General features: G+C 36.0%; 1 protein-coding gene across 1 annotated transcript in view; it reads left to right on the forward strand.

Moving 5' to 3' along the window:
• Positions 1-886: 886 nt before the first annotated feature.
• Positions 887-24,923, forward strand: part of LOC309822292 (mitotic spindle assembly checkpoint protein MAD2A-like) — a gene marked incomplete at both ends in the record, with an annotated part of 33,868 nt that continues 9,831 nt past the window's right edge. The window contains 1 exon segment of the mRNA XM_082654025.1: positions 887-1,000. Coding sequence (XP_082510151.1) covers positions 887-1,000 — 114 coding nt within the window.

Consider the following 24,923-nt stretch of genomic DNA (forward strand, 5'->3'; position numbering starts at 1 on the left):
GAGAAAATATTTGCAAATGAAGCAACTGACAAAGGATTAATCTCCAAAATTTATAAGCAGCTCATGCAGCTCAATATCAAAAAAACCAAAAAACCCAGTGCAAAAATGGGCAGAAGACCTAAACAGACATTTCTCCAAAGAAGATATTCAGATTGCCAACAAACACATGAAAGGATGCTCAACATCACTAATCATTAGAGAAATGCAAATCAAAACTAACTACCATACAACCCAGCAATCCCAGTACTGGGCACATACCCTGAGAAAACCATATTCAAAAAGAGTCGTGTACCACAATGACCAGGACAGTGGCGGACGTGGGGAGGCCAGCATGGAGGTTGTGATTCAGGAGTCCCAGGATGGGGCTGGACCAGGAGGCAGAGGTGTTGGGGGCGGAGAAAGGGCTGGAGTCTGGTCGTAGCCAAAGGAAGAAATAACAGGATGGCTGGGGGAGAAAGCTGAGGCCTGAGAGGTGGTGGCCCTGCCTCTTCCTGCCCATCACGCGCTCCTGTGGTCCCCACCTGCTCAGCACCAGGATCGGCCAGGTGAGTGGCGGCCCCAGGCTCAGGTGTCTGGATGGCTGGTCGGAACCAGGGCCTGCACAGAGGGATACGGGCCGTTGAGGCCAAGTCCCGGGCATCCGCCCTCCACTGGATAGGCGGGAGACCTGTGTCCAGGTTGGGGAGAGCATGGCCTTGGCCCATGCCCTGGGCCATGGCTTTCCATGGGGGCTGTGGACGGGCAGGAGGGCCGTCTCCTTCAAGGCACTTTCCTCTTTCCCTGAGGGCCATGGTCTCCCAGGCAGGAGACAGTAGAGGTGGAATTTGAACCCAGCACCTCCTCCAAGCTCCAGACACCCACGCCCTCTGGTCCCTAGACGGCTGAGATGTGGGACGCTGGCCAACCCTGCTTTGCTGAGCAGGAGGACCAGGGACCAGAGCTGCAAGCCGGGGGTCCCGCCTTTACAGCCAGTCCTGCAGACCCCTCGGAGGGGCTCAGAGCAAGGGCTCCCCACCCAGGGGACCCAGGAGCCCCATCTCACCCACTCCTTGAAAGCCTAGTTTTCTCTATCTGTCAAATGGGAATCAGAAGAGCAAGTATCCTGGTATCTTACTGAGAATTGTCTAGATCCGTGGCTTTCAAGCATTTTTGAGTATGATCTATAGTGAGAAATACATCTTATATCCTGCCCCCCCCCAAAAAAGCTGTTCATTGCAGCTCTGTTTACAACAGCCAGGACATGGAAGCAACCTAAGCGTCCATCATCAGATGAATGGATAAAGAAGATGTGGCACATATATACAATGGAATATTACTCAGCCAAAAAAAGAAATGAAATTGAGTTATTTGTAGTGAGGTGGATGGAGCTAGAGTCTGTCATACAGAGTGAAGTCAGAAAGAGAAAAACAAATACCGTATGCTGACACATATATGTGGAATCTAAAGAAAAAAGAATGGTTCTGAAGAACCTAGGGGCAGGACAGGAATAAAGATGCAGGTGTAGAGAAAGACTTGAGGAAAAGGGGACAAAGTCCCAGGAAAGCTGGGACAAAGTAAGAGAGTGGCATGGACATGTATACACTACCAAATGTAAAACAGATAGCTAGTGGGAAGCGGCCGCATAGCACAGGGAGATCAGCTCGGTGCTTTGTGACCACCTAGAGGGGTGGGATAGGGAGGGTGGGAGGGAGAAGCAAGAGGGAGGAGATATGGGGATATGTGTATATGTATAGCTGATTCACTTTGTTATACAGCAGAAACTAACACACCATTGTAAAGCAATTATACTTCAATAAATATGTTAAAAAAAGAGAAAAAAACACATTAAAAAATGCAATGCAACCATAGCAACTAGTCAGTGTTTGTTATAGTTCGGTTTTCTGGTCATGGAATATCTGTTTTAACTTCCCTCCCACAGCACCTTCTCAAGTGATGCAACCCTAGCATACATTATCCAAATGGAAGTTCAGGGTTTCTGGGTGATTTACAGTCATTTTCTTTACAACTGAAGGTTGTGCTTTATGACAGAATAATATATACATGATAAAGAGAACTTATCTGCACCCACCCTCCTCAACACACACCCAGAATACAATGCTGTAGTGAAAACAGGATAATTGCAGTGAAAACTTCCACTACAAAAAAAAAGAAAAAAAAAGGAAATATTTAGAAATACACAGCAGTCTGGATCATAGAAATACTAAATTACTGCTGGGCCCAATGTGGAAAATCTCTCAACCCTGGCATAACAGGATCTTAATTCTGTTTTGTGAGTAACTCACCAGTACACTATTCTCCAAAGCTTTCTAATGCCACCCTGTGGGACTGTTCCTGTTCCTTTTCCATTATTATCCATAGACATGTATGAAGTGGCTGCTAGGGTGTATCCTTCTTTGGGGGCTGCCCAGTTTTTAGAGTCCATTTCTTACTGGTTCAAGTTTAGAGGTGGAGGGTTGATTTAAGATTAAAATAAGCAATGCATTTTAAAAATTGGCTTTGCTCTAATGACAAGAGAATTCCTCAAAGACATTGAGCTTCAGATCTATCTGCTTCCTATCCATTTATGTACCAGCAACTACCTAACCACATCCAAAATAATTTCCTAATTCTAATCGTAAATTCTTTCCTCTCTCTCTCTTAAATGCTGAACACCTTTGAACACCTCGAGGTTATCTGAAATAATAGGCTTATCTATTTAGAAAAACTGTTAATCTAAGCTTTGCACAAGGCTGTGTGATTTTGTTTTCCTGATAATCTGTTGCTCAAATCTGACTGTTATAAGTCCAGAAGCAGCCAGAATTTTCCTAACTTTTGAGAGTCTCCAAATGTTAGGACTCTTTGTTTGCTTTCATTTCATTTTGTAAACCATATAATTATTTCTTGAACTTATCTCTTTCATAAAATATATTCCGGAAGCATAAAATAAAAGCCAGTGCATACTATCATTTTAATTTTCACATTTCCTAGAACTACAACTTAGTAGGCGTGTGGTCAGTCTACTATATCAAGGGCAACAGCCTTAAATGATGTACTGCCACTGTCCAGGGAGTTGACATGTTTCTGAGCTCTGGTATCAATTTCTCAGATACTGTATCTGATTGCTAGGCCAATGCCATATAGTTTATGTTTGTACTGTGAAATTGTTTTACTTCAAAGTACCATTTTTATAATTAAGAAAGCACTGTTGCTAGATAACAGACAAAAATGTGTAGTGGCACAATCATAACAGGATTTTATTTTAAGCTCATATAAAGTTCATTTGGTGTCCCCAATCTGTTAGTTCTTCTCTTCCGAGACATGACAAAACACCAAGCTGCTTCTGTCGTGAGGGAAGATGCCTATGCTATCTTTACCATGTGTCTTTCAGAGTCACTGTACATATTAATCTCAAGACAGTACAAGGAGAAGGAGAGTGGAAAACTATTCAGGGTCATTTTTTATCACCCAAGGTTAGAAGTGGCCCCATCCCTTCTGTTCACATTCTGTTTGTTCAGATTCTTCCAGCAACACGTCATTGTTACCTTGTGCTTAGCATTAGCCCTGAGGTGGCTGGAAGGCTTCTCTGTGTTCCTTTTCCACTTTCTGCTTTCAGTTGCCTCTGCACAGCTGTGCACAGAGGTAGCTTCTCTTTCCATGCTCTGTCCTGCAGCAGCACACTGCATTTCTCCTGGTGCAACCTCAGTCTTAGTAAGGGTTTATGTGTCTAGGCTGTGGGAAGCCTAGCACCTTCTCAGGGTTTCTGGCAGCACTCTCTATGACTAGAAATTGATTTCTATCTGTGATAGGTTTTAGAAAGAAGAGAAGGAGAAAAAGAGAATTCCCTGTTCCTCCCTAAATAGTAGCAAACTTCTGTTTATATCAGTGCTGGGTCCAGGGGTTTTTCATGGACCTTTCCTAGGCACAAAGGACTTTTATCCTTCCTCTAGAAGTTGTATATATTTGCTTGCTTTATGGCATCAGTGAAGAGAATTTCCTATCCTTAGACAGATTTCGCTTCTACCACTCCCCAAAAGACCATAGGGTTGAGAGGGTGTTTTTCGCTGTCACCTCCACTTCAGTGGCTAAAGACTTGCTTCCTATGGGAAGAAGTTCCAGGGCAGGCATTGTGGCTGAAAATCATCTCATGCATGCCTGTGCCACTGAGGGAATTCACTCTTGTCTTCAGCCCTGCCTAATCTAAGTATCTGGAGGAAGCCTGTGGGAAGAGCTCTCCACATGTCTGTGGCTCCCAGTTATGCTAAACTGATAGGATAGCCCAGCTCGGTCACAGTGATTCATCATTTCAGCCAATGTCTCATCCTTCTGTTGAAGCACCTATATCTTCTCTGCTTTGAGAAAAATGAAACAGTTCATTTGTCCCTTTTCTCCTGGGAGAGGTTTGTCACTTGAAATTAAGTCCCTTGGTGGTCTACAGACAAGTATTCTGTACTTTCCAGGAAAGTTACGCTTTTGTAAATGGTATGCCTTTTTTGGTTGTTAGGATAGAAGTCACATTCCCTTGCTTTCCACATCTTAAGTGGAAGCAAAACTCTGTTGATTATTTGCTATGTCTTTTTAACTACACTGTAAGCACCATAAAGGTTTTATTTATTACTGTAAATTGAAGTATGTAACACTTCAGATATAACAAGAATTAGACTCAAAATTTTAATGAATGAATAAATAGTACATTAATGAGAATATATAATGTTCTAAAAGGAAAATAAATAATATTTGTTTATACACACACATATCCTCTCTTCCCCCCAAAGCTACATACTTCTTTTTTACTCTCATATCTCTGAATTTTATGCCTCCATGGCACTTGTTACAATTATATCATATGTGTTTGTGTGGAGATGTAGGTATAAATATTGGATTAATGTTTTTTTCTCTCACCAGACTACAGAGTTCACAAGGATATATTTTTGTTTACTATTGTTTTCCTAACACTTAGAACACTATCAAAAGCAGGCCCTCAAATACTTGTTGAATGGATCAATAAATGCCAATGACTCAAAATAGGCAACATCAGGGAGATAGCAGAAAAATCATAAAATAACAGAGTATTTTCATTTCAAACGTGACAAGAAAAGTTTAGGCAACTGTATTTGAAAGAGGTATTTAAAAAATTCAGTTCAGACTCTTTGTTGTATACAGGAAGAAATTAAGGGCAGGAGAAATTAAATAACTCAAAGTCATCAATTTCATTAGTGGCTGAGTCTGGAATAGAAACTAGGTCTCCTGACTCTAAATGCATTGCTCTCTTGACTAGTTGCTCTGAGCAAAACACTTTAAGTCATTGGTTTATGGATATAAATTGCCCATGTTGAGAAATAGGGAAAAAGGAAGATAGGCTTCTAAAATATGTCTCAGCCATGATACCCAATCAGATGGCTATGTTGCAGCAGCTGTCTCAGGGAAATTATATTCAGAAAAAGCAACACATCACCAGGTCTCTTAATCCCATTGGGCAGTAAATGATTTCACAGTGTATCGGGCAGCACAGCAACTGGCATTTCAATATTTCCTCCTGAAGGGAAGATGAATGCAAAATAGCTCTAGCTTCATGCTCTAGCTGGTGATTTCCCTGCTGTGCCCTTTATAACATAGGTAGGGAAAAAAAAAAAAAGGAAGGGCATGAATAGAGTCTGCCAGCTATTCCAGGTATTCATAAGCTCAGAAAAAACTAAAGTTTCTACTAATAACAATAATAGTAATAATATCTAATAATAATTCTTAACATGAACTGAATGTAATACAAATTGATTATTACTTAAATTCTTAAAACCTTCAACCAGCAATCATAAAAGACCAAAAGTCTTTTTTTTTTTTGTGATTAACTGATAAATACATAGGCTTAGAGAGTTTAAAGGTCTCAGCTGGAAAGTGGTATCTAATTGATTCAGTTCAAAGTTACTATAATATACATAAACAATACAGGCATAGACTGTAAAAATGTAATTAATGTAAGGATCTCTAAAGTATCATCTGGATGCCTTTGTTAGTTTCTTGATTGTCATGGTCAAGGCCTGAATTCCGTGTCATGAAAAGAAATCAACTTTTAATTCTTTTTAAGAGTACGTGAAATCATCTCCCAAGAAACTGTATGATGGTTTTCAAACTACCATCTCTATCAGCTCTGACCAATTAAAAGATAATTAGACCTAGCTCTTTAATTTCACATTTTTTTTTGTTAACCACACAAAAATAAAAAGGAACAGGTAATATTAAATTTTGTAATATATTTTATTTAACCCAATATGTTAAAGATGTTTTTCAATTCAACTTGTAATCAACAAAATACCACAGGGACTTTCCTGGTGGTCCAGTGGTAAAGAATCAGCCTTCCAATGCAGGGGATGCAGGTTTGATCCCTGGTCGGGGAACTAAGATCCCACCTGCCATGGAGCAACTAAGCCCACATGCCACAACTACTGGGCCCACGTGTCTCAACTAGAGAGCCTGCATGCCACAACTACAGAGCCCACGCACTCTGGAGCCCATGTGCCACAACTAGAGAGAGGAAAAACCCACATGCCACAACTAGAGAAGCCCACATGCCACAACTAGAGAGAAGCCTGTGTGCTGCAAGGAAGAGCCCACGTGCTGAAACGAAAGATCCCGTATGCAACAGTGAAGATCCCGCGTGCCACAACTAAGGCCCAATGCAGCCAAAAATAAATAAATAATAAAAATTAAAACAAACAAAAGCCCCCAAACAAAGCTTGGCTCATTAAAAAAAGAAAAGTACTACAAATAAGATGTTTTACATTTTCCATACTAAGTCTTTGAAATACACTGTATTATTTTACAGTTATCATATTTTAGTTACTTTCCAAGTAAGTTTTTTCTAATATATAATGTCCACTAATGTATGTTGCATTTATATTAAAAACATCATCACAGTAACTGGTGTCTTTAAAATGCAGACATTTGAAAGAAAATGTCAAACATATATAGTTGTTTATAGGTTTGCCAGTAAACCATGCTTGAATTGTCTTTTGATCTGAATATTAGATTTTTTACGACAGCGTTTCTAGAATAAATTGCGTCTTCTCTTTTTTCTCGTATGTTTTACAATTAAGAAAAATAATTTTGAATAATGCATCTCTTCTCTGTTCAAGTAGCAGCTAACACCTACACTGCTGTCTGCTATTAAGTATAATTGTTATTTCCATTACCTGGTGTCGGAGTCATTTTCTGTGTCTGTGAATACTGTCTTCATTACCATCTTTGACTTATTTAACATTGCTTCTCAACCTAATTTTTAGACTGTATATCACATTTGTTTCCATACTGTGAAAAATTTTCTGTAGTACTGTTTACTCTAATAATGATTTTTCCAAAGGTGATAATTCTTCCATGAAGCCCATTGTTAATTATCTCCTGAGATCTACTTTTCAGTTGTTCCTAATATGTTTTGCCTTCAAATGAATCAATACTTTCAGTTAATCACATGTTATTATGTCATAATATTGCTTGAATATATTTTTGTCACATCCCCTTACTGGTACTGATTTTCACTAGAAAAAATAGTTGAACTTCTATAATCAGAGTAGGACCATATCTTTCAACATTCTGGAATGCAGTTTTTGCAAAATAATAGAAAATCAATTAAGAAGAAACAATAAATAAGTACCTCCCATAATACAGTTTTACTTATGCGAAACAAGAATCATTTTTATAGCAAATGGTATTTTATGAAGGTCAAATTTATTTCATAGCAATGAACTAAACGAGTGAGGTAGGAACTGTAATGTTGCTTGGTACTATGTTAGGATGCTGAAACTGACAATTCAAGTATCACTCATAAGCAAGTGAAAATCAGTTCAATATATTTAAAAAAAATCTATTTCATTACCGTTTTATGAATCCTACAAGTAGCCCATCTTGTACAGTAGATGTTGTATATTTCAGAACTAGGAATTCTGAACCTGTAAGGCTGTAACTCCATGAAATTATTCATTCAAATCCATGTCTTTCTTTTTTCGTCTGAGCATTCATGTGTACTTTTCTTTCTTCTCATTCTTTGTTTTCTTCTTCCCTCAATCTCTGATTCTAATATCACATGTCCTAAACTTATCTTTGTCCACACACTGCTTCTCACGATAGACAAGGTGAAAGAAAGGAATAGGGAAAAAGAATATATTGTGGAAAATATATTAAAAAAAGGAGGTGAATAAAGATCCAGGTTGCAAAGGAAGCCCTCCCATTTTCTAGATGTTTTCCCTGCTTGCTAGTGAGTGATAACTCCAGCAGCTAACATGCATTGTGTGATAGCTCTGTGCCAGGCACTATTCAAAGTCTTTTATAAATATTAGCTGATTTAATTCTGAAAAGTCTATGAGGTATATCAAATTATTATTTCTATCTAATAGATACTAAAGCCTAGAAGGACTAAGAAATTTTTCCAGAGTCACATGACTAGTGAGTGCCAGGGCCAGGATTTGATCCCAAAGTTTGGTCCCAGAGCCTGAGCATGGTTAATAACTCATGATCTTCTGCTTCTTAACTGCTCTGGAGTTGGGAAATTGTTTATATAACAAAGTATTTAGTGACAAAGTTTTACAAAAAATTTCTTTTCATTAGCTAAGTGATTGAGAGCTAACTGTAGATATGTAATATTATTTTGCAACAACCAAATATTTCCTTTACTGCACTGATGTATATTGTGAATCTCCAGGAATGCTATATAAAACATTTCATTTTAGAAATACATTTGACCTCAGATCTCTTTTATTGAAGAAATATTATTCTATTATGGCAAGCAAATACACAAAAATTGAAAGAATACCGAATTTATAGATAACACATCTTGATTTTGGACTTATAACACATTATTACAGTGGCCTTTGATTATCACTTAATTTTCTTAGTGAAATTCCTTCACCAAGCTCTGTAGGGTGAATTTGCTTATTTAGCATACATTTATAATACACAACTAATTTTCTATCAAAAGAGCAGTCATTGCTGACATTGACACTTCTCAAATAAGACATTGACGTTTTATAGATGAAGACTGACATACAATAGCTATGTCACTTGCTATAAGTTACTTAACCTCTCTGAGCCTGTTTCCTTACTCCCACATTAAGAATGTTGCTCTAGATAACTTATAAGGGACTTCATAGCAGAGAATTGAACAAGTTGGTTTGGAGCCCTTACTAGCTCTCATCCCACTTAAAGGCAAATCCTGGAGTATCCCAGAAAATGTCCCTGTAGCTACACAGACACCACAGAAAATCACCTATCCAAATTCACGTAATAGTTGTTTTTGTTTATTTTTTTTCAAATAGGCTTTTTAAAATCATCACTAGGTTCACAGCAAAATTAAGTGGAAGGTACTGTGATTTCCTGATATACCCCCTACCTCCATAAATGGATAGCCTCCCCCATTATCAATATCACCCACCAGAGTGGTATATGTTTCAATATATGGCCTTACATTGACACATCATTACCCTGCAAAGCTCCTAGTTTACATTATGACTCACTCTTGGTTTTGTGCATTCTATCGGTTTGGATAAATGTATAATGACATGTATCCAACATTATGGTACCATACAGAGTATTTTTACTGGTCTAAAAATGCTCTGTGCTCTGCTTATTTATCTTTCCCTCACCCCTAATTCCTGGCAACAACTGATCTTTTTACTGTCTCCCAGAATGTCATAGAGTTGGAATCATAAAGTAGGTAACCTCTTCAGTTGATCTTTCATTTAGTAATATGCATTTAAGTTTCCTTCATGTATTTTAAGGGCTTGAGAGCGCATTTCTTTTTAGCCCTGAATAAGATTCCATTATCTGGATTCAAAACAATTTATCCATTCACCTACTGAAATACAACTTGATTGCTTTCAAGTTTTGGCAATTATGAATAAGACTGCTATAAACATCCATATGCGGGTTTTTGTATAGATATAAGTTTTCATCTCTTCTGGGTAAATACCAAGGAGCATGATTACTGAATCAGAACATGTTTAATTTTGTAAGAAATCACCAAACTTTGAAAGTTTCTGTACCATTTTGCATTCCCATAAGCAAAGAGTGAGAGTTCCTGTTGTTCCACATCAGTGTCAGAATTTGTAATTGTCAGTGTTCTGTATTTTGGCCATTCCAGTAAGAGTGTAGTGGTAGCTCATAGTTGTTTACTTAAGTTTTGTGTCTGTTTCCATCCTAAAAGCTAGCATTTAGTTTCTGCCTTTAAATCCAGAGCATTTGGTTTGATGTTCTGGCTTTACTCTCTGCCTTTACTTTCTGTTTTGCCCTCCAATGTAGTCATTCCCATTTTCCTTGACTCTTCAAGGGGCTGTTTTAATATCATTTCTGCACCACTTTGACACCCAGCTCAGTTTACTATAACCCTTATCTTTTACCTCATATCCCAAGTCATACATACCTAGGAGGGTAAAATAAATAACCACTGCCTACCTGAAAATGATACAGCCAATAGAATATCAATTAGGTGCCCTGCCAGTTTTTGAGGAAAATAACTAGGCTCCACAACCAGGAATAAAGGGTTTTATTTATCGGTTGTTTGGTACACTGAACACAAAATACAGACAGATTTTGGCTTAACAGTAGTTTTCAACTGTGAAATTATTAACTGAAAAGAATAATGGCTTAGGGCTCAGAGTGACTGGTGTTGAATATAGAATTTACCACTTACTAGCTCTTTGGTCTTGGACAACTTAATTTGCTCCTCTCTACCTCAGTTACCTTTTCTATAAATTTGCAGTACTAATTTTTTTAATTGAAGTATCACTGATATACAATGTGTTAATTTCTGCTGTACAGCAAAATGATTCAGTTATATATATATATATATATATATATGTCTTTTTTATATTCTTTTCCATTGTGGTTTATCACAGGAGATTAAATATAGTTTTCTGTGCTGTACAGTAGGACCTTGTTCATCCATTCAATATATAATAGTGTGCATCTGCTAAACCCAAACTCCCAATCCCTCCGTCCCCCACCTCCTTGCCCTTGGCAACCACATGTCTCTTCTTTATGTCTGTGGGTTTGTTTCTGTTTCATAGATAAGTTCATCTGTGTCATATTTTTGATTCCATGTATAAGTGATATCATATGGTATTTGTCTTTCATTTTCTGACTTACTTCACTTAGTATGATAATCTCTGACCATCCATGTTGCTGCAAATGGCATGATTTCATTCTTTTTTATGGCTGAGTAGTATTCCACTGTATACATGTACCACATCTCCTTTATCCATTCATCTGTTGATGGATATTTAGGTTATTTCCATGTCTTGGCTATTATAAATAGTGCTGCTATGAACATAGGGGTGGATGTATCCTTTTGAATTATAGTTCTGTCCAGATATATACCCAGGAAAGGGATTGGTGCATCAGATGGCAAGTCTATTCTTAGTTTTTGAGGAACCTCCATACTGTTTTCCATAGTGGCTGCACCAACTTACATTCCCACCAACAGCGTAGGAGGGTTCCCTTTTCTCCACACCCTCTCCAGCATTTGTTGTTTGTAGACTTTTTAATGATGGCTATTCTGACCAGTGGGAGGTGGTATCTCATTGTAGTTTTCATTTGCATTTCTCTAATAATTAGGAATGTTGAGCATCTTTTCATCTGCCTGTTTGTCATCTGTATGTCTTCTTTGGAGAAATGTCTATTTAGGTCTTCTGTCCATTTTCCGATTGGGTTGTTTATTTTTTTGTTGTTGGTTGTATGAGCAGTTTGAGTATTTTGGAAATTAAGCCCTTATCAAGTCTCATCATTTGCAAATAAAATATCTCAGTCTGTAGGTTGACTTTTTGTTTGGTTTGTGGTTTCCTTTGCTGTACAAAAGCTTGTAAGTTTGATTACATCCCATTTGTTTATTTTTGCTTTTATTTTTATTTTCTTGGGAGACTGACCTAAGAAAACATTGGTACAATTTATGTCAGAGAATGTTTTGCCTATGTTCTCTTCTGAGTTTTATGGTGTCATGTCTTATATTTAAGTCTTTAAGCCATTTTGAGTTTATTTTTGTGTATGGTGTGAGTATATGTTCTAACTTCATCGATTTACATGCAGCTGTCAAACTTTCCCAGTACTACTCCCTGAAAAGACTGTCTTTTCTCCATTGTACATTCTTGCCTCCTTTGTCAAAGATTAACTGACCATAGGTGTGTGGCTTTATTTCCAGGCTCTCTATTCTGTTCCATTGATCCATTTGTCTATTTTTTGTGCCAATACCACACTGTTTTGATTACTGTAGCTTTGTAGTATTGTCTGAAGTCTGGAAGGGTTATGCCTCCTGCTTTGTTCTTTTTCCTCAGGATTGCTTTGGCAATTCTGGGTCTTTTATGGTTCCATATACATTTTTGGATTATTTTTTCTATTTCTGTGAAAAATGTCATAGGTAATTTGATAGGGATCACATTAAATCTGTAGATTGCTCTGGGTAGTATGGCCTTTTTAACAATATTAATTCTTCCAATCTGAGAGCATGGGATATCTTTCCATTTCTTTGAATCCTCTTTAATTTTCTTTATTGATATCTTATAGTTCTCATGTAAGTCTTTCACCTCCTTGGTTAGGTTTATTTCTAAGTATTTTATTTTTTGGGGTGCAATTTTAAAAGGGATTTTTTTTTTTACATTCCCTTTTTTATATTTCATTGTTAGTGTAAAGAAATGCAACTGATTTCTGTATGTTAATCTTGTTTCCTGCTACCTTTCTGAGTTTGTCTGTTCTAGTAGTTTTTGTGTGGAATCTTAGGGTATTCTATATATAATACCGTGTCATCTGCATGTAATGAAAATTTTACCGCTTTCCATCCAATTTGGATACCTTTTATTTCTTTTTCTTGTCTGATTGCTGTGGTTAGGACTTCCAATACTGTGTTGAATAGAAGTGGTGAGAGTGGGCATCCTTGTCTTATTTCCAGATTTTAGCAGGAAGGCTTTCAGTATTGAGTATTATATTGACTTTGGGTTTGTCATAAGTAGCTTTCATTATGTTGAGATATGTTCCGTCTATACCCACTTTGGTAAGAGTTTTTATCATGAATGGATGTTGAATTTTATCAGATGTTTTTTTTCTGGATCTATTGAGATGATCATGTGGTTTCTGACTCTTCTTTTGTTAATGTGGTTTATTACATTGATTGATTTGCATATGTTGAACCATCCTTGTTAACTTGGGATGAATCCCACTTGGTCATGATATATGATCTTTTTTATGTGTTGTTGGATTTGGTTTCCTAGTATTTTCTTGGGAATTTTTGCATTTATATACATCAAAGCTTTTGGCCTGTAATTTTCCTTTTTGGTAGTGTCTTTGTCTGGTTTTGGTATCAGGGTGATGGTGGTTTCATAGAATGTCTTTAAGAGTGTTCTTCTTCTTCAGTCTTTTGGAAGAGTTTGAGAAGGATCAGTATAAGTTCTTCTTTGTGTGTTTGGTAGAATTCACCTGTGAAGCCATCTGGCCCTGGACTTTTGTTTGTAAGGAGTTTGTTGTTGTTGTTGTTTTTATTTCTGAGTCTAATTTGCTTCTAGTGATCAGTCTGCTGAAATTATCTATATGTTCTTAATTCAGTTTTGGTGGGCTGTATGTTTCTAGAAACTTGTCCCTTCTAGGTTGTCCAATTTGTTGTCATATATTTGTTCATAGTATTCTCTACTTTTTTTAAATTTCTGAGATATTGGTTATTATTTCTTCTTTTGCATGTCTTATTTTATTTGGTTCCTCTCCTTGGTGAACCCAGCCAGAGGTTTGTTAATTTTGTTTACCCTTTCAAGAACTAGCTATTGGTTTTATTAAGTTTTTCTACTGCTTTTTAATCTTTTAAAATTTATCTCCTCTAAGATCTTTATTATTTCCTTCCTTATGCTGACTATAGGTTTTGTTGTTCTTCTTTTTCTGATTCTTTTAGTTGGTAGGTTGGGGTGTTTCTTTGAGATTTTTCTTGTTTTTTGAGGAAGGCCTGTATCACCATGAGCCATGCCTGTATCACCATGAACTTCCCTCTAAGAACTGCTTTTGCTGTGTCCCATATATTTTATATGGTTGTGTTTTCATTGTCATTTTTCTCAAGGTATTATTTAATTTCCTCTTTAATTTCACTGCTGACCCATTGCTAAACAACAGTAGCATGTTGTTTAGTCTCCACATAATCGTTTTTTTCTCATTTCTTTTTCTGTGGTTGATTTCTGCTTTCATGCTGTTGTGGTCATAAAAGATACCTGAAATAATTTCTGTACTCTTAAATTTGTTGTGGCTTGTTTTGTGCCCTAGTATGTGGTCAGTCCTAGAGAATGTTCCATGTGTGCTTGAAAAAAATGCGAAAAAAATGCATGTTTTGGGTTTTTTTTTTTTTTTGGGATGTAGTATCAATTAAAAGTCTACTGTTCTATTGTATCATTTAGGATTTCTGTTGCCTTATTGATTTTCTGTCTAGAAAATCTGTCCATTTATGTGAGTGGGGTGTTACAGTCTCCTACTATTATTGTATTCCTGTCAATGGAGTAATCATTCTTAATTCACAAAGTTATAAGTGCATATAAGTGGGAAAAAATATTTTAAATACCCAGTTCAGTGCCTAGCATGTAGAATGTATCTAATGATACTCATTTCCTTTGTCTTTCTGAGCCTTCTTTCTTAGATCATCAGTCTTTCTACTTTTCTAGACTTCTCAGAACTTGGCATCTAATCTGCCTGATAACACTTTCTATTGAGATTTCAGTCCTCGTTCACTATGTAAATTCTTTTTGACTGAGCTTTGATATCTGAACATTTTTTGACTGAGCTTTGGTATTGTCAGCTTTTATGAGAATAATCAGACTTCTAACATGTTTACTATATTTAACCAAGAAAAAAGTATATCCATGACTGTTTATGTACAGTATATAATATTTTATTGCATAAAGATGTTTAAAACAAAGTTTCAAGCCTCAAAGGGAACAGAAGTACCATGTGCCTCAGAAACTCTTTATGAGAAAATTATTATCCTTGCTGTTTTACATATCGGTTAAGACCACAGTGGCTCAGGGAAATGATGTGAATTCCCAGAGAGCAAATTAGGCTGACTTGGGACTTAACCCTGTGGCATGTATCAATAAATAATGCCAGATGTGTAAGACTGACTTAAGAATACTCCTCAGGACAGGGCACATTACCATCATTAGATACCTCTTATGTTATTTTCCTTTCCTATTCATTATTTCCATTTCATTTCTATCCTCATTATAAGTACTGTGATGGAAACAGAATCTCTCAGATTACCTGCTCAAGAAGTGCTTGTGACCCCAGCTGTCAGCACATAGACTCTAACTGTTAATATCATTAGGATCTGACTCAGCTGCAGAGAACCAGGGACCACCCACATTGAATAACCAGTCAGAGCAGGAGTATAAAGACCTGTCCTTTTCAGCTTCCAAAAGACAATTCTTAGGTATTAAATATGTTCCAAGTCTTCCTGCAGACTGGCTAGATTTTACTGGTCTTGCATCATAGACTTCTTCCTCCATCCAAATTTGCTTTCTCTCTCCTTTTTTCACAGGTCTTGATCCCTGCATATCACATTCCATCATGGTATCTGTTTCCTGAGAGCCCAACCTAACACAATAGGCATCAGCTTTAATATTTATGACATATGAAAGTACCTCTTTCCCCAGGCCTCACAAACAGAATGTGTTTTCATGCTTTTTACTTTTAATGAACTGTGGATATTATTGTGTGGAAGCAGGTATCAGGGAATTAGTCAGACCAGCTGCCAAGAGTAAGTTTTCCTAAAGAAAAAAAAAATGTGTGTATGTGAGAGAGAGCATCTCTCTTCAGCATACTTTTAAAATCCCCTCCCAGTTCAAACTACCAGTTTACAACACGTTATATTTCACACATTCCGTTATAAGCCATGGAGACATTAAACTGACAGATGGGAGCATTCTGCTTTCAAATACAAGCTTTTCTCCAATTTGGTTCAGCAGCGTCATCCCAGATATGTATGACTTACCATTGAGTGAGCTTGAATATTTTTCCATATATTTGAGGACAAATTTTATATGTATTTTTGTAAATTATCTGTTAATGTCTTTTTTCCATTTCAGTATCAGTTTTTTGAACCTTTGTCCCTCAATTTCTAAGATCTCTTCAAGATCTTATTTTCATTTCCTTTGAATATATACTCAAGAGTTGGATTGCTGAATCATATGGTAGTTTTAATTTTATTCTTCTCCATATATTGTGCACCTTTTCTTAATAACATCTACTAAAATGTCCATCATTTCACCACTTAATTATGGAGCTTCATTAATAATATATCAATTTCTAATACATGGATTTTTAAAAATTATCTGCTTGTCTATTTGTATATTTTCAGAGCACACTACAGAACATTAAATTATCTAGAAAAAGGATTGCTATGATCTTATAGTTTACATTTAGTATGGGATTGATGCTTTCCCATATTCCATTCATTCTGTAGTAGACCTGTCCAGTAGAACTTTCTGCAACATTGGTAATATTCTATATCTTCACTCTTCAATACAAGATTCATTAATCACATATGGCTATTGAACAGTTGAGATGTGGCTTAGTATGGCTAAAAAACTAAGTTTTTAATCATATTTATACTTAATTAATTTACTCTAATTCGTAGAAGTCCAGTGTTGTTAGTGGCTACCATATTGGACAAAGAAATTCTGTAAAATAAGTAACAGTGAGAGATAGAAACATTTTAATGTTTTGTACTTCATAGGTATCATTTTTTTTTCTTTTTTTTTTGCGGTACGCGGTCCTCTCACTGCCGTGGCCTCTCCCATTGCGGAGCACAGGCTCCGGACATGCAGGCTCAGCGGCCATGGCTCACAGGCCCAGCCGCTCCGCGGCATGTGGGATCTTCCCAGACCGGGGCACGAACCCGTATCCCCTGCATTGGCAGGCGGACTCTCAATCACTGCGCCACCAGGGAAGCCCCGTAGGTATCATTTTTGAACTAGGATTTTGAACTAGAAACTTCTCTCTTCGAGTGTTCTGTATTGTATCCCATATCTTTCTTTCTGCTCGTGCTGGAAAGTATATGGCATCTTGTGCAGAAGAATGGAAGAGTATTCTAAAGAGAATAGAGAAATTTAGGAAAAGTGCTATTACATTTGGCTTAAAACACTCAGTTTTTACTCTCTCTAGTTTGATGTCAGATCTGATTCCTTTATCAAAAGAAATATCTTCCAAGATGACACAACCTTTGTTTTCCTTTCTATTTATTGTTTGTGTGCATATTTTTGAGCGTGTAGTATAATAAAAAGTAAAAAAAAAGATAATTATTTTAAATGTGTTCTAAAACATTGTTTTTAACTTACTGCTAAATTTAAAAATACAGTGATAGTAGTGATAAGCCTTTTGATCAGTGTTCTCCCCACCTAATGCTCAATATTGTTTTATTATTTTTTATGATCATGAAGTATTCTGGTGATTTTAAAGTCAGCAGGAATTAATATCTGAATCTTATTATACATTCTGTTACTAGTTCCAATTTTTTTTTATCTGTTTCTTAGGAAACTAGACAAAATAGTTCCCGCTCCCAATTCATAAACTTTTTTTGTAGATACTCAGTGACATAGAAGGAGTACAAATACTCAATTAGCTTTGGCTATCTGTGTTTGGACCTTTGTGCATCTATTAAATGTTATCTTTTCATTCTATGGCAAGAATTTAAAAGTCCTGAACCTGAGATGTTGAGAGAAGGCATGATCTTTCCAGTCTTCTGATTTTTCATTCATCTCTGTGTCTTCACCACCCAGAACTACATGTCCATTTTTGCATTTTCTCCGAGGAAATGTGTGTGGCTGTTGGATTTTGTGCATCTTTTTAAATCTTGTATTTGCGTTGGACACCACCACTTTCACTTCCTTTTCCACACTCATTTTTCTCGGGATACTTCTTTTTTATCATAGCATCACACAAAACTCAGCTTTGCAAAATATAGACATATCAAAGACATGGAGCACAGTCAGACGTTAAAACTGCCAACTACCTGAAGCTTGTTAGTTCAAGGTGTCTGACAGATGTCACTGTGTTTCCCTTCTTTAGATTTCTTGAATGTTCCGAGATGTTCACAAACTCAGAGTTTTCATTTGCTCTTCTTGCTTCTTGGAATTCTTCCTGTTCTTCTTCACATGCTGGCTAGTTCTCTTAGCCCATGTCTTCTGCTTAAATTTACAAAGCATTTTTAACATACCATGGGATTCACTTAACTGAAAATTTTATCTAAAATTTTTGAATATATGTTCATAAGTGAAAAGAACTTTGATTTCTATTCTCATACTTTTCTTATGGTTCTGAAATGAATGCTACACAAGCTTAAAAAATGCAGTGTGTATTACAATGGGTTTATATAATCCTTGTGTATTAGGTGAAATTCACCAGGGGAAAAAAAAGGAACACGTAGGACTAAGGAATTTTAGGGTGGTGTGGTTTTAATTTTTTATTAGTTACTAAAAAGTCAGTAGCTTATTCATGATTTCTATTTTCCTGTAAATTTTTGTATTTTATACTTTTACGTAAATGCTTTCCTTTCAAATATATTTGCAAATTTACAATGATTAAATTTCTTATATTCTTTTATCATTTTATAAATCTCTGATATGTCAGAAGCTATTTTACATTATTTATCCTGAATTTTGCTCACTCTTATTTTCTTTCTTTTTACCTTTATTAATGCTGCCAAAGATTTATAAATCATACTAAGCATTTTAAAGAACCAGCCTTGTTTTTTTATATTTTTGCTATTGTCTACTTCCCTATATAGTTTATGGATTTACTCACACAAATATACCTCAACAGTTTCTAAGCTTGCTATCTTTATTCCACTCTTATTATTTCAGAAGAATCTGTTATATTTACACATTAATCACTACCACAGAACTAAAAAAATCTGTCACAGTAACAAGTGTCCTTCATCTTGCTGAACATAAGGGGACATTTTCTATAAATCCTCTTAACCAAATATCTTACTATAACTTACACTCTTTTCTTCTTTTCTGATCCCTTTACACTAAAATCCTAAATACATTTATCTATACTATCGTCCCTATTTTGTCTTCTCTCATTTTGCCTTGATCCCATTCCAGTAAGAATTTTGACCCCATTAGAATGATGAAATATACTTTTTCAGTGTCAACAGTGACATATCACTATATTCAAGGTCAAGTTTCAGTTTTCATCTTACCTGGTTGTAGCTATTGATACAATTGCTCATTCTTGAAGCACATCCTTAGCTTGGCTTCACAGATGCCACTGTCAGTCCTCTAACAATACTAACCTTATCTCTTAGTTGGTTTACTTGTTTCTTAATCTATGTGAAACCATGCCCACAGGGTTAAAAATTCCTTTCTGAAGCCATGCCCCATAATGTTAACAGAAACTGGTGACCTACAGAAATCCTTGAGCTTGTCTTACAGAACAGCAAATAAGGGAACAGCTGGTTAAAAACCCCTCTGTTTGTAATACAACAAAACTGGCTGAAACTGGGATGGAACCAGTGTGTCTGAACCAAGTCTGCACAATAGACTTGCTTGTCTATAGATGACCTTTTGATGTCACAGCGCCAAGTTCCCCCACATGTTTAATACCAACTCCCAAAATTTGCACATGTGACCCAAGAAGAGGCATGAAACCTGCTTGTACCTGTGCATAAGAACTTAGCAGCACTTCCTGGAACTTTGTATCCAGCTGCTCTCCTCCTTTCTTTACCACTCCAAAACCCTAACCCTTAAATATCCACCTCACTTGCCACCGTGGAGACGGATTTGAGCCCTACCTCCTGTCTTACCAATCAACTTTGCAATAAGGCTTTTTCTTTTCTTAAAAGCCAGTGCCATAGTATTGGCTTCTATGTGTGTCAGGCAGTGAGCCCTTTGCTGACATGTACACATGTAGTAATACTAAAAATTACTCGAGTCTAATGGCTGTACATTTATTCGTGTGCTAATAATTGCCTATATTTATTTTCCTTTAATTCAGGCTCATATTCATTTCCTATTCAGTATCTCCAGTTTACTATCCAATAAACTTCTCATACTCAACACATTCTAAGTCATTCTCTGATCTTTTCCAACCCGTGTCCCCAGCCTGTTCTGTGTATAGACTTCGTCATCTCAGCAAATTTCTCTACTCCTCATCCAGGTGCTCAGGACAAGAGACATTATCCAAATCCAAAGACTCGAATATAGAAAAACATAGTTTAACAAATTAGGTCTATTATGTTTTAGAAAGTTTCATAAAAGTAGAAACCCTTGAAAATGCAGGTTGCTTGTAGTTTGGGGAAAATACATTAACTTTTTTATAACACAAACAAGGCAAAATTTTTGACCTAAAAATAAAAAGAGTATTATGTTTTAGAAGTACTCATGTATTACGTATTTTAAAGTGCTGGGACCAAGTATAGTTTCATAAAAGGAGTAATAATTTGGGCCAGGATGACATGAGGGGCTTTTCCTTTGACAGGGCCATAAGAATTTATGTTTTTCCCAAATGCAGCAAGATGTTGGCTATGTTTATATAGTAATAAATTCAGTTTTGTCTTCTATGTATAAACAGATATTAAATATTCTAATATCAGTAAAAGCTATCTAAAATACTGCCTGAGCTCAGGAAGACAGCCATAACTTGAAAATTTAGTAGAACTTGCTTATTATAGCATAAATTTTTACTTTAAATTTAAATAATAAGCAAAGTCAACAAATTAACGATACTGAAGAGACCAAACAGTGGGAATCTATAAAGTAGCTATAAAATATTAATTTCTGTATTACTCATAATCTATAGTTCTGACTCTATTTCTATTAAATTTCACTACTTTTATGTAATTATAAAGTAATTACATGAAACATGCAGTTGTGAAATCACTGGAGCCCAAGTGATTATGTTTCTAATCAAGAGGAAAAGCGTTAAGAAGGCATCATTTCATATATTTGAAATTGTGGCAAAATATAAAACTGGCTAGAATCCTAATTTTTCAAAATGTTTAACAATAATCTAATATATTGACAAAATTTTACAACCTTTTAATCTAAAACTGGTCATGAAATGAAACTCAAAACTTTACTCAGTACTAGGCCTTTTTCTGCCACAATTCTGTAGTAGACAACCTCTAAGATGGTCCCCAATAATCCCCACCCTATGTTTTTCAAGTTCTTATAAATCCTCTCCCCCTTGTGTGTTGGCTGATTTTAGTGATGCACTTTATTTATTTATTCATTTCTAATGAACACAGCAAGTGATGGGATGTTATTTCTGGGATTAGGTTTCAAAGTACTTTGACTTCTGTCTTGCTCTCCCTTCTCTCACTTTCTTACTCTGATAGAAATCAGTTGACATGTGAGACGCTCTATGGAGAGGTGCACATGGCAAGGAACTGATGTTGCTGGCCAGTACCCGTGAGGACCTAAGTTCTGCCAACAATTCTGCTTGTAGGTGAAACTTCAGATAAGCAGCCTTGTGAGAGACCCTGAGACAAAACTAACCTGTGCCCAGATTACTAACCCAGAAAAACTATGAGAGAATAATTATTTGTTATTTTAAGCCACTAATTTTTTGGAGTAATTTATTATGTAACAATAACTAGGATAAATCCCAACAGAGGTAGTATTTCCATATCTGCTTTTAATCCATAAATTCAGGATAAATAACTTTGTGATGCTTCAGGTAATATTATCTACAACTTATTCACTAGTGTTTGTTCTGTGGCATGTAGTTCATGATCAGTAAGTATCATTAAAATTCACTAAAGCAAAAAGCATATGTTATTTAGATTTAAAACTAGGAGGGACAAAGTTTTACCTTCTATTAGGCAACAATTCTTCTGAAATGTAATGTTTATGTATGACATTTAAAGGGCTGGGTCAGTATATGTTTCAGAACTGATTAAACTTAAAGAGTAGACTAGTAGAAAGTTTTAAAATAAACACTTAGTGACGCTATTAAGCAAAAATTGGATAGGGGTGAAACTGTATTACTTTTAGGATGAACATAATAAACACCTTTCTAATTAGAAATTTTGTTTTTTTTCCCTAGTATTGATACATTTTGAGATTGTGTGGTTTATTTATTATATACACACAAAGGGTGGAGAGATATTGAGAGAGAGAGTAAAAACAAAATAGGATGAGATTTGACTTTCAAAATAAGTTAATCATTACAGGATAACATTAACAAAGGTGTGCAGTACCATATATATATATATTTTTTAATTGAAGTATAGTTAATCTACAATGTTGTGCTAATTTCTACTGTATAACAAAGTGACTCAGTTTTACACATATATATATTCTTTTCCATTATGGTTTATCCCAGGAGATTGGATATAGTTCCCTGTGTTATACAGTAGGACCTTGTTTATCCATTCTAAATGTAAGTGTGCATCTACTAACTCCAAACTCCAAACTACCACTCCATCCCTTTCCCTCCCGCACTCCCACTTAGCAACCACAAGTCTGTTCTCTATGTCTGCAAGTCTGTTTCTGTTTCATAGATAAGTTCATTTGTGCCATATTTTAGATTCCACATATAAGTGATATCATATGGAATTTGTCTATCTCTTTCTGACTTCACTTAGTATGTAATTTCTAGTCTCATCCATGTTGCTTCAAATGGCATTATTTCATTCTTTTTTATAGCTGAATAGTATTCCATTCGATATATGCAACATATGTTCTTTATCCATTCATCTGTTGATGGACATTTAGGTTTCTTCCATGTCTTGGCTATTGTAAACAGCACTGCAGTGAATACTGGGGTGCATGTATCTTTTTGAATTACAGTTTTGTCTGGATATATGCCCAGGAGTTGTACTGCTGGCTCATATAGTAATTCTATTTTTAGTTTCCTGAGGATCTTCCATACTGTTTTCCATAGTGGCTCCACCAACAGTGTACAAGTGTTTCCTTTTCTCCACATCCTCTCCAGCATTTGTTATTTGTAGACTTTTTAATGATGGCCATTCTGACCAGTGGGAGCTGGTACCTCATTGTAGTTTTCATTTGAGGATTTGTCTAATAATTAGTGATGTTTATCGTCTTTTCATGTGCCTACTGGCCATCTGTATGTCTTCTTTGGACAAATGTCTGTTTAGGTCTTCTGCCCATTTTTTGGTTGGGTTGTTTATTTTTTTGTTGTTGAGTTGTGTGAGCCGTTTGTATATTTTGGAGATTAAGTTTGTGTTAGTTACATTGATTGCAAATATTTTCTCCCCTTCTGTAGGTTTTCTTTTTGTTTTGTTTATGGTTTCTTTGCTGTGCAAAAGCTTGTAAGGTTGATTAGGTGCCGTTGGTTTATTTTTGTTTTTATTTCTATTGCCTTGGGAGAGTGACCTAAGAAAACATTGGTACAATTTATGTCAGAGAGTATTTTGCCTGTGATCTCTTCTAGGAGTTTTATGGTGTCATGTCTTATGTTTAAGTCTTTAAGCCATTTTGAGTTTATTTTTGTGTATGGTATGAGGGTATGTTCTAACTTCATCAATTTACATGCAGCTGTCCAACTTTCCCTGCACCACTCCCTGAAGAGACTGTCTTTTCCCCATTTTATATTCTTGCCTCCTTTGTCGAAGATTAATTGATGGTAGGTGTGTGGGTTTATTTCTGGGCTCTCTATTCTTTTCCATTGATCCATATGTCTGTTTTTGTACCGGTATCACACTGCTGTTTTCATTACTGTAGCTTTGTTACTATAACTTTGTAGTATTGTCTGAAGTCCAGGAGAGTTTTGCCTCCTGCTTTGTTCTTTTTCTTCAGGATTGCTTTGGCAGTTCTGGGTCTTTTATAGTTCCATATATATTTTTGGATTATTTTTTCTAGTTCTGTGAAAAATGTTATGCATAATTTGATAGGGATCACATTAAAACTATATAGTTCTTTGGGCAGTATGGCCATTTTAACAATATTAATTCTTCCAATCCAAGAGCATGGAATATCTTTCCATTTCTTTGCATCCTCTTTAATTTTCTTTATTAATGTTTTATAGCTCTCAGCATATAAGTTTTTCACGTCTTTGGTTAGCCTTATTCCTAAGCATTTTTTTTTTTGGTGCGATTTTAAAAGGTATTGTTTTTTTGACTTTTACTTTCTGATATTTCATTATTATTATAAAGAAATGCAACCAATTTCTGAATATTAATCTTGCATCCTGCTACTTTGTTGAATTTATTATCAGTTCTAGTAGTTTTTGTGTGAAGTCCTTAGGGTTTTCTTTATATAATATCATATTATCTGCATATAGTATCAATTATACCTCTTCCCTTCCAATTTGGATACCTTTTATTTCTTTTTCTTGTCTAATTGCTGTGGCTAGGACCTCCAATACTGTATTGAATAGAAGTGGTGAGCGTGGGCATCTTTGTCTTGTTCCAGATTTTAGTGGGAAGGCTGTCAGCTTTTCACCATTGAGTATTATATGGCTGTGGGTTTGTTATGAATGGCTTTTATTATGTTGAGATATGTTCCCTCTGTACCCACCTTGGTAAGAGTTTTTATCATGAAGGGATGTTGAATTTTGTCAAATGCTTTTTCTGCATCTATTGAGATGATCATAGATGTTACACTGATTGATATGCATATGTTGAACCATCCTTGTTAACTTGGGATGAATCCCACTTGGTCATGATATATGATCTTTTTTATGTGTTGTTGGATTTGGTTTGCTAGTATTTTGTTGGGAATATTTGCATCTATATGCGTCAAAGATATTGGTCTGTAATTTTCCTTTTTGGTAATGTTTTTGTCTGGTTTTGGTATCAGGGTGATGGTGGCTTCATAGAATGTCTTTGGGAGTGTTCTTCCTCTTCAGTCTTTTAGAAGACTTTTAGAAGGATCAGTACAATTTCTTTTTATGTTTGGTAGAATTCACCCTTAAGCCATCTGGTCCTGGACTTTTGTTTGTAGGGAATTGTTGTTGTTGTTGTTTTTATTACAGAGTCT

Source organism: Grampus griseus (assembly GCF_964374135.1).
Source record: "Grampus griseus genome assembly, chromosome: 4".
Classification (NCBI taxonomy): domain Eukaryota; kingdom Metazoa; phylum Chordata; class Mammalia; order Artiodactyla; family Delphinidae; genus Grampus; species Grampus griseus.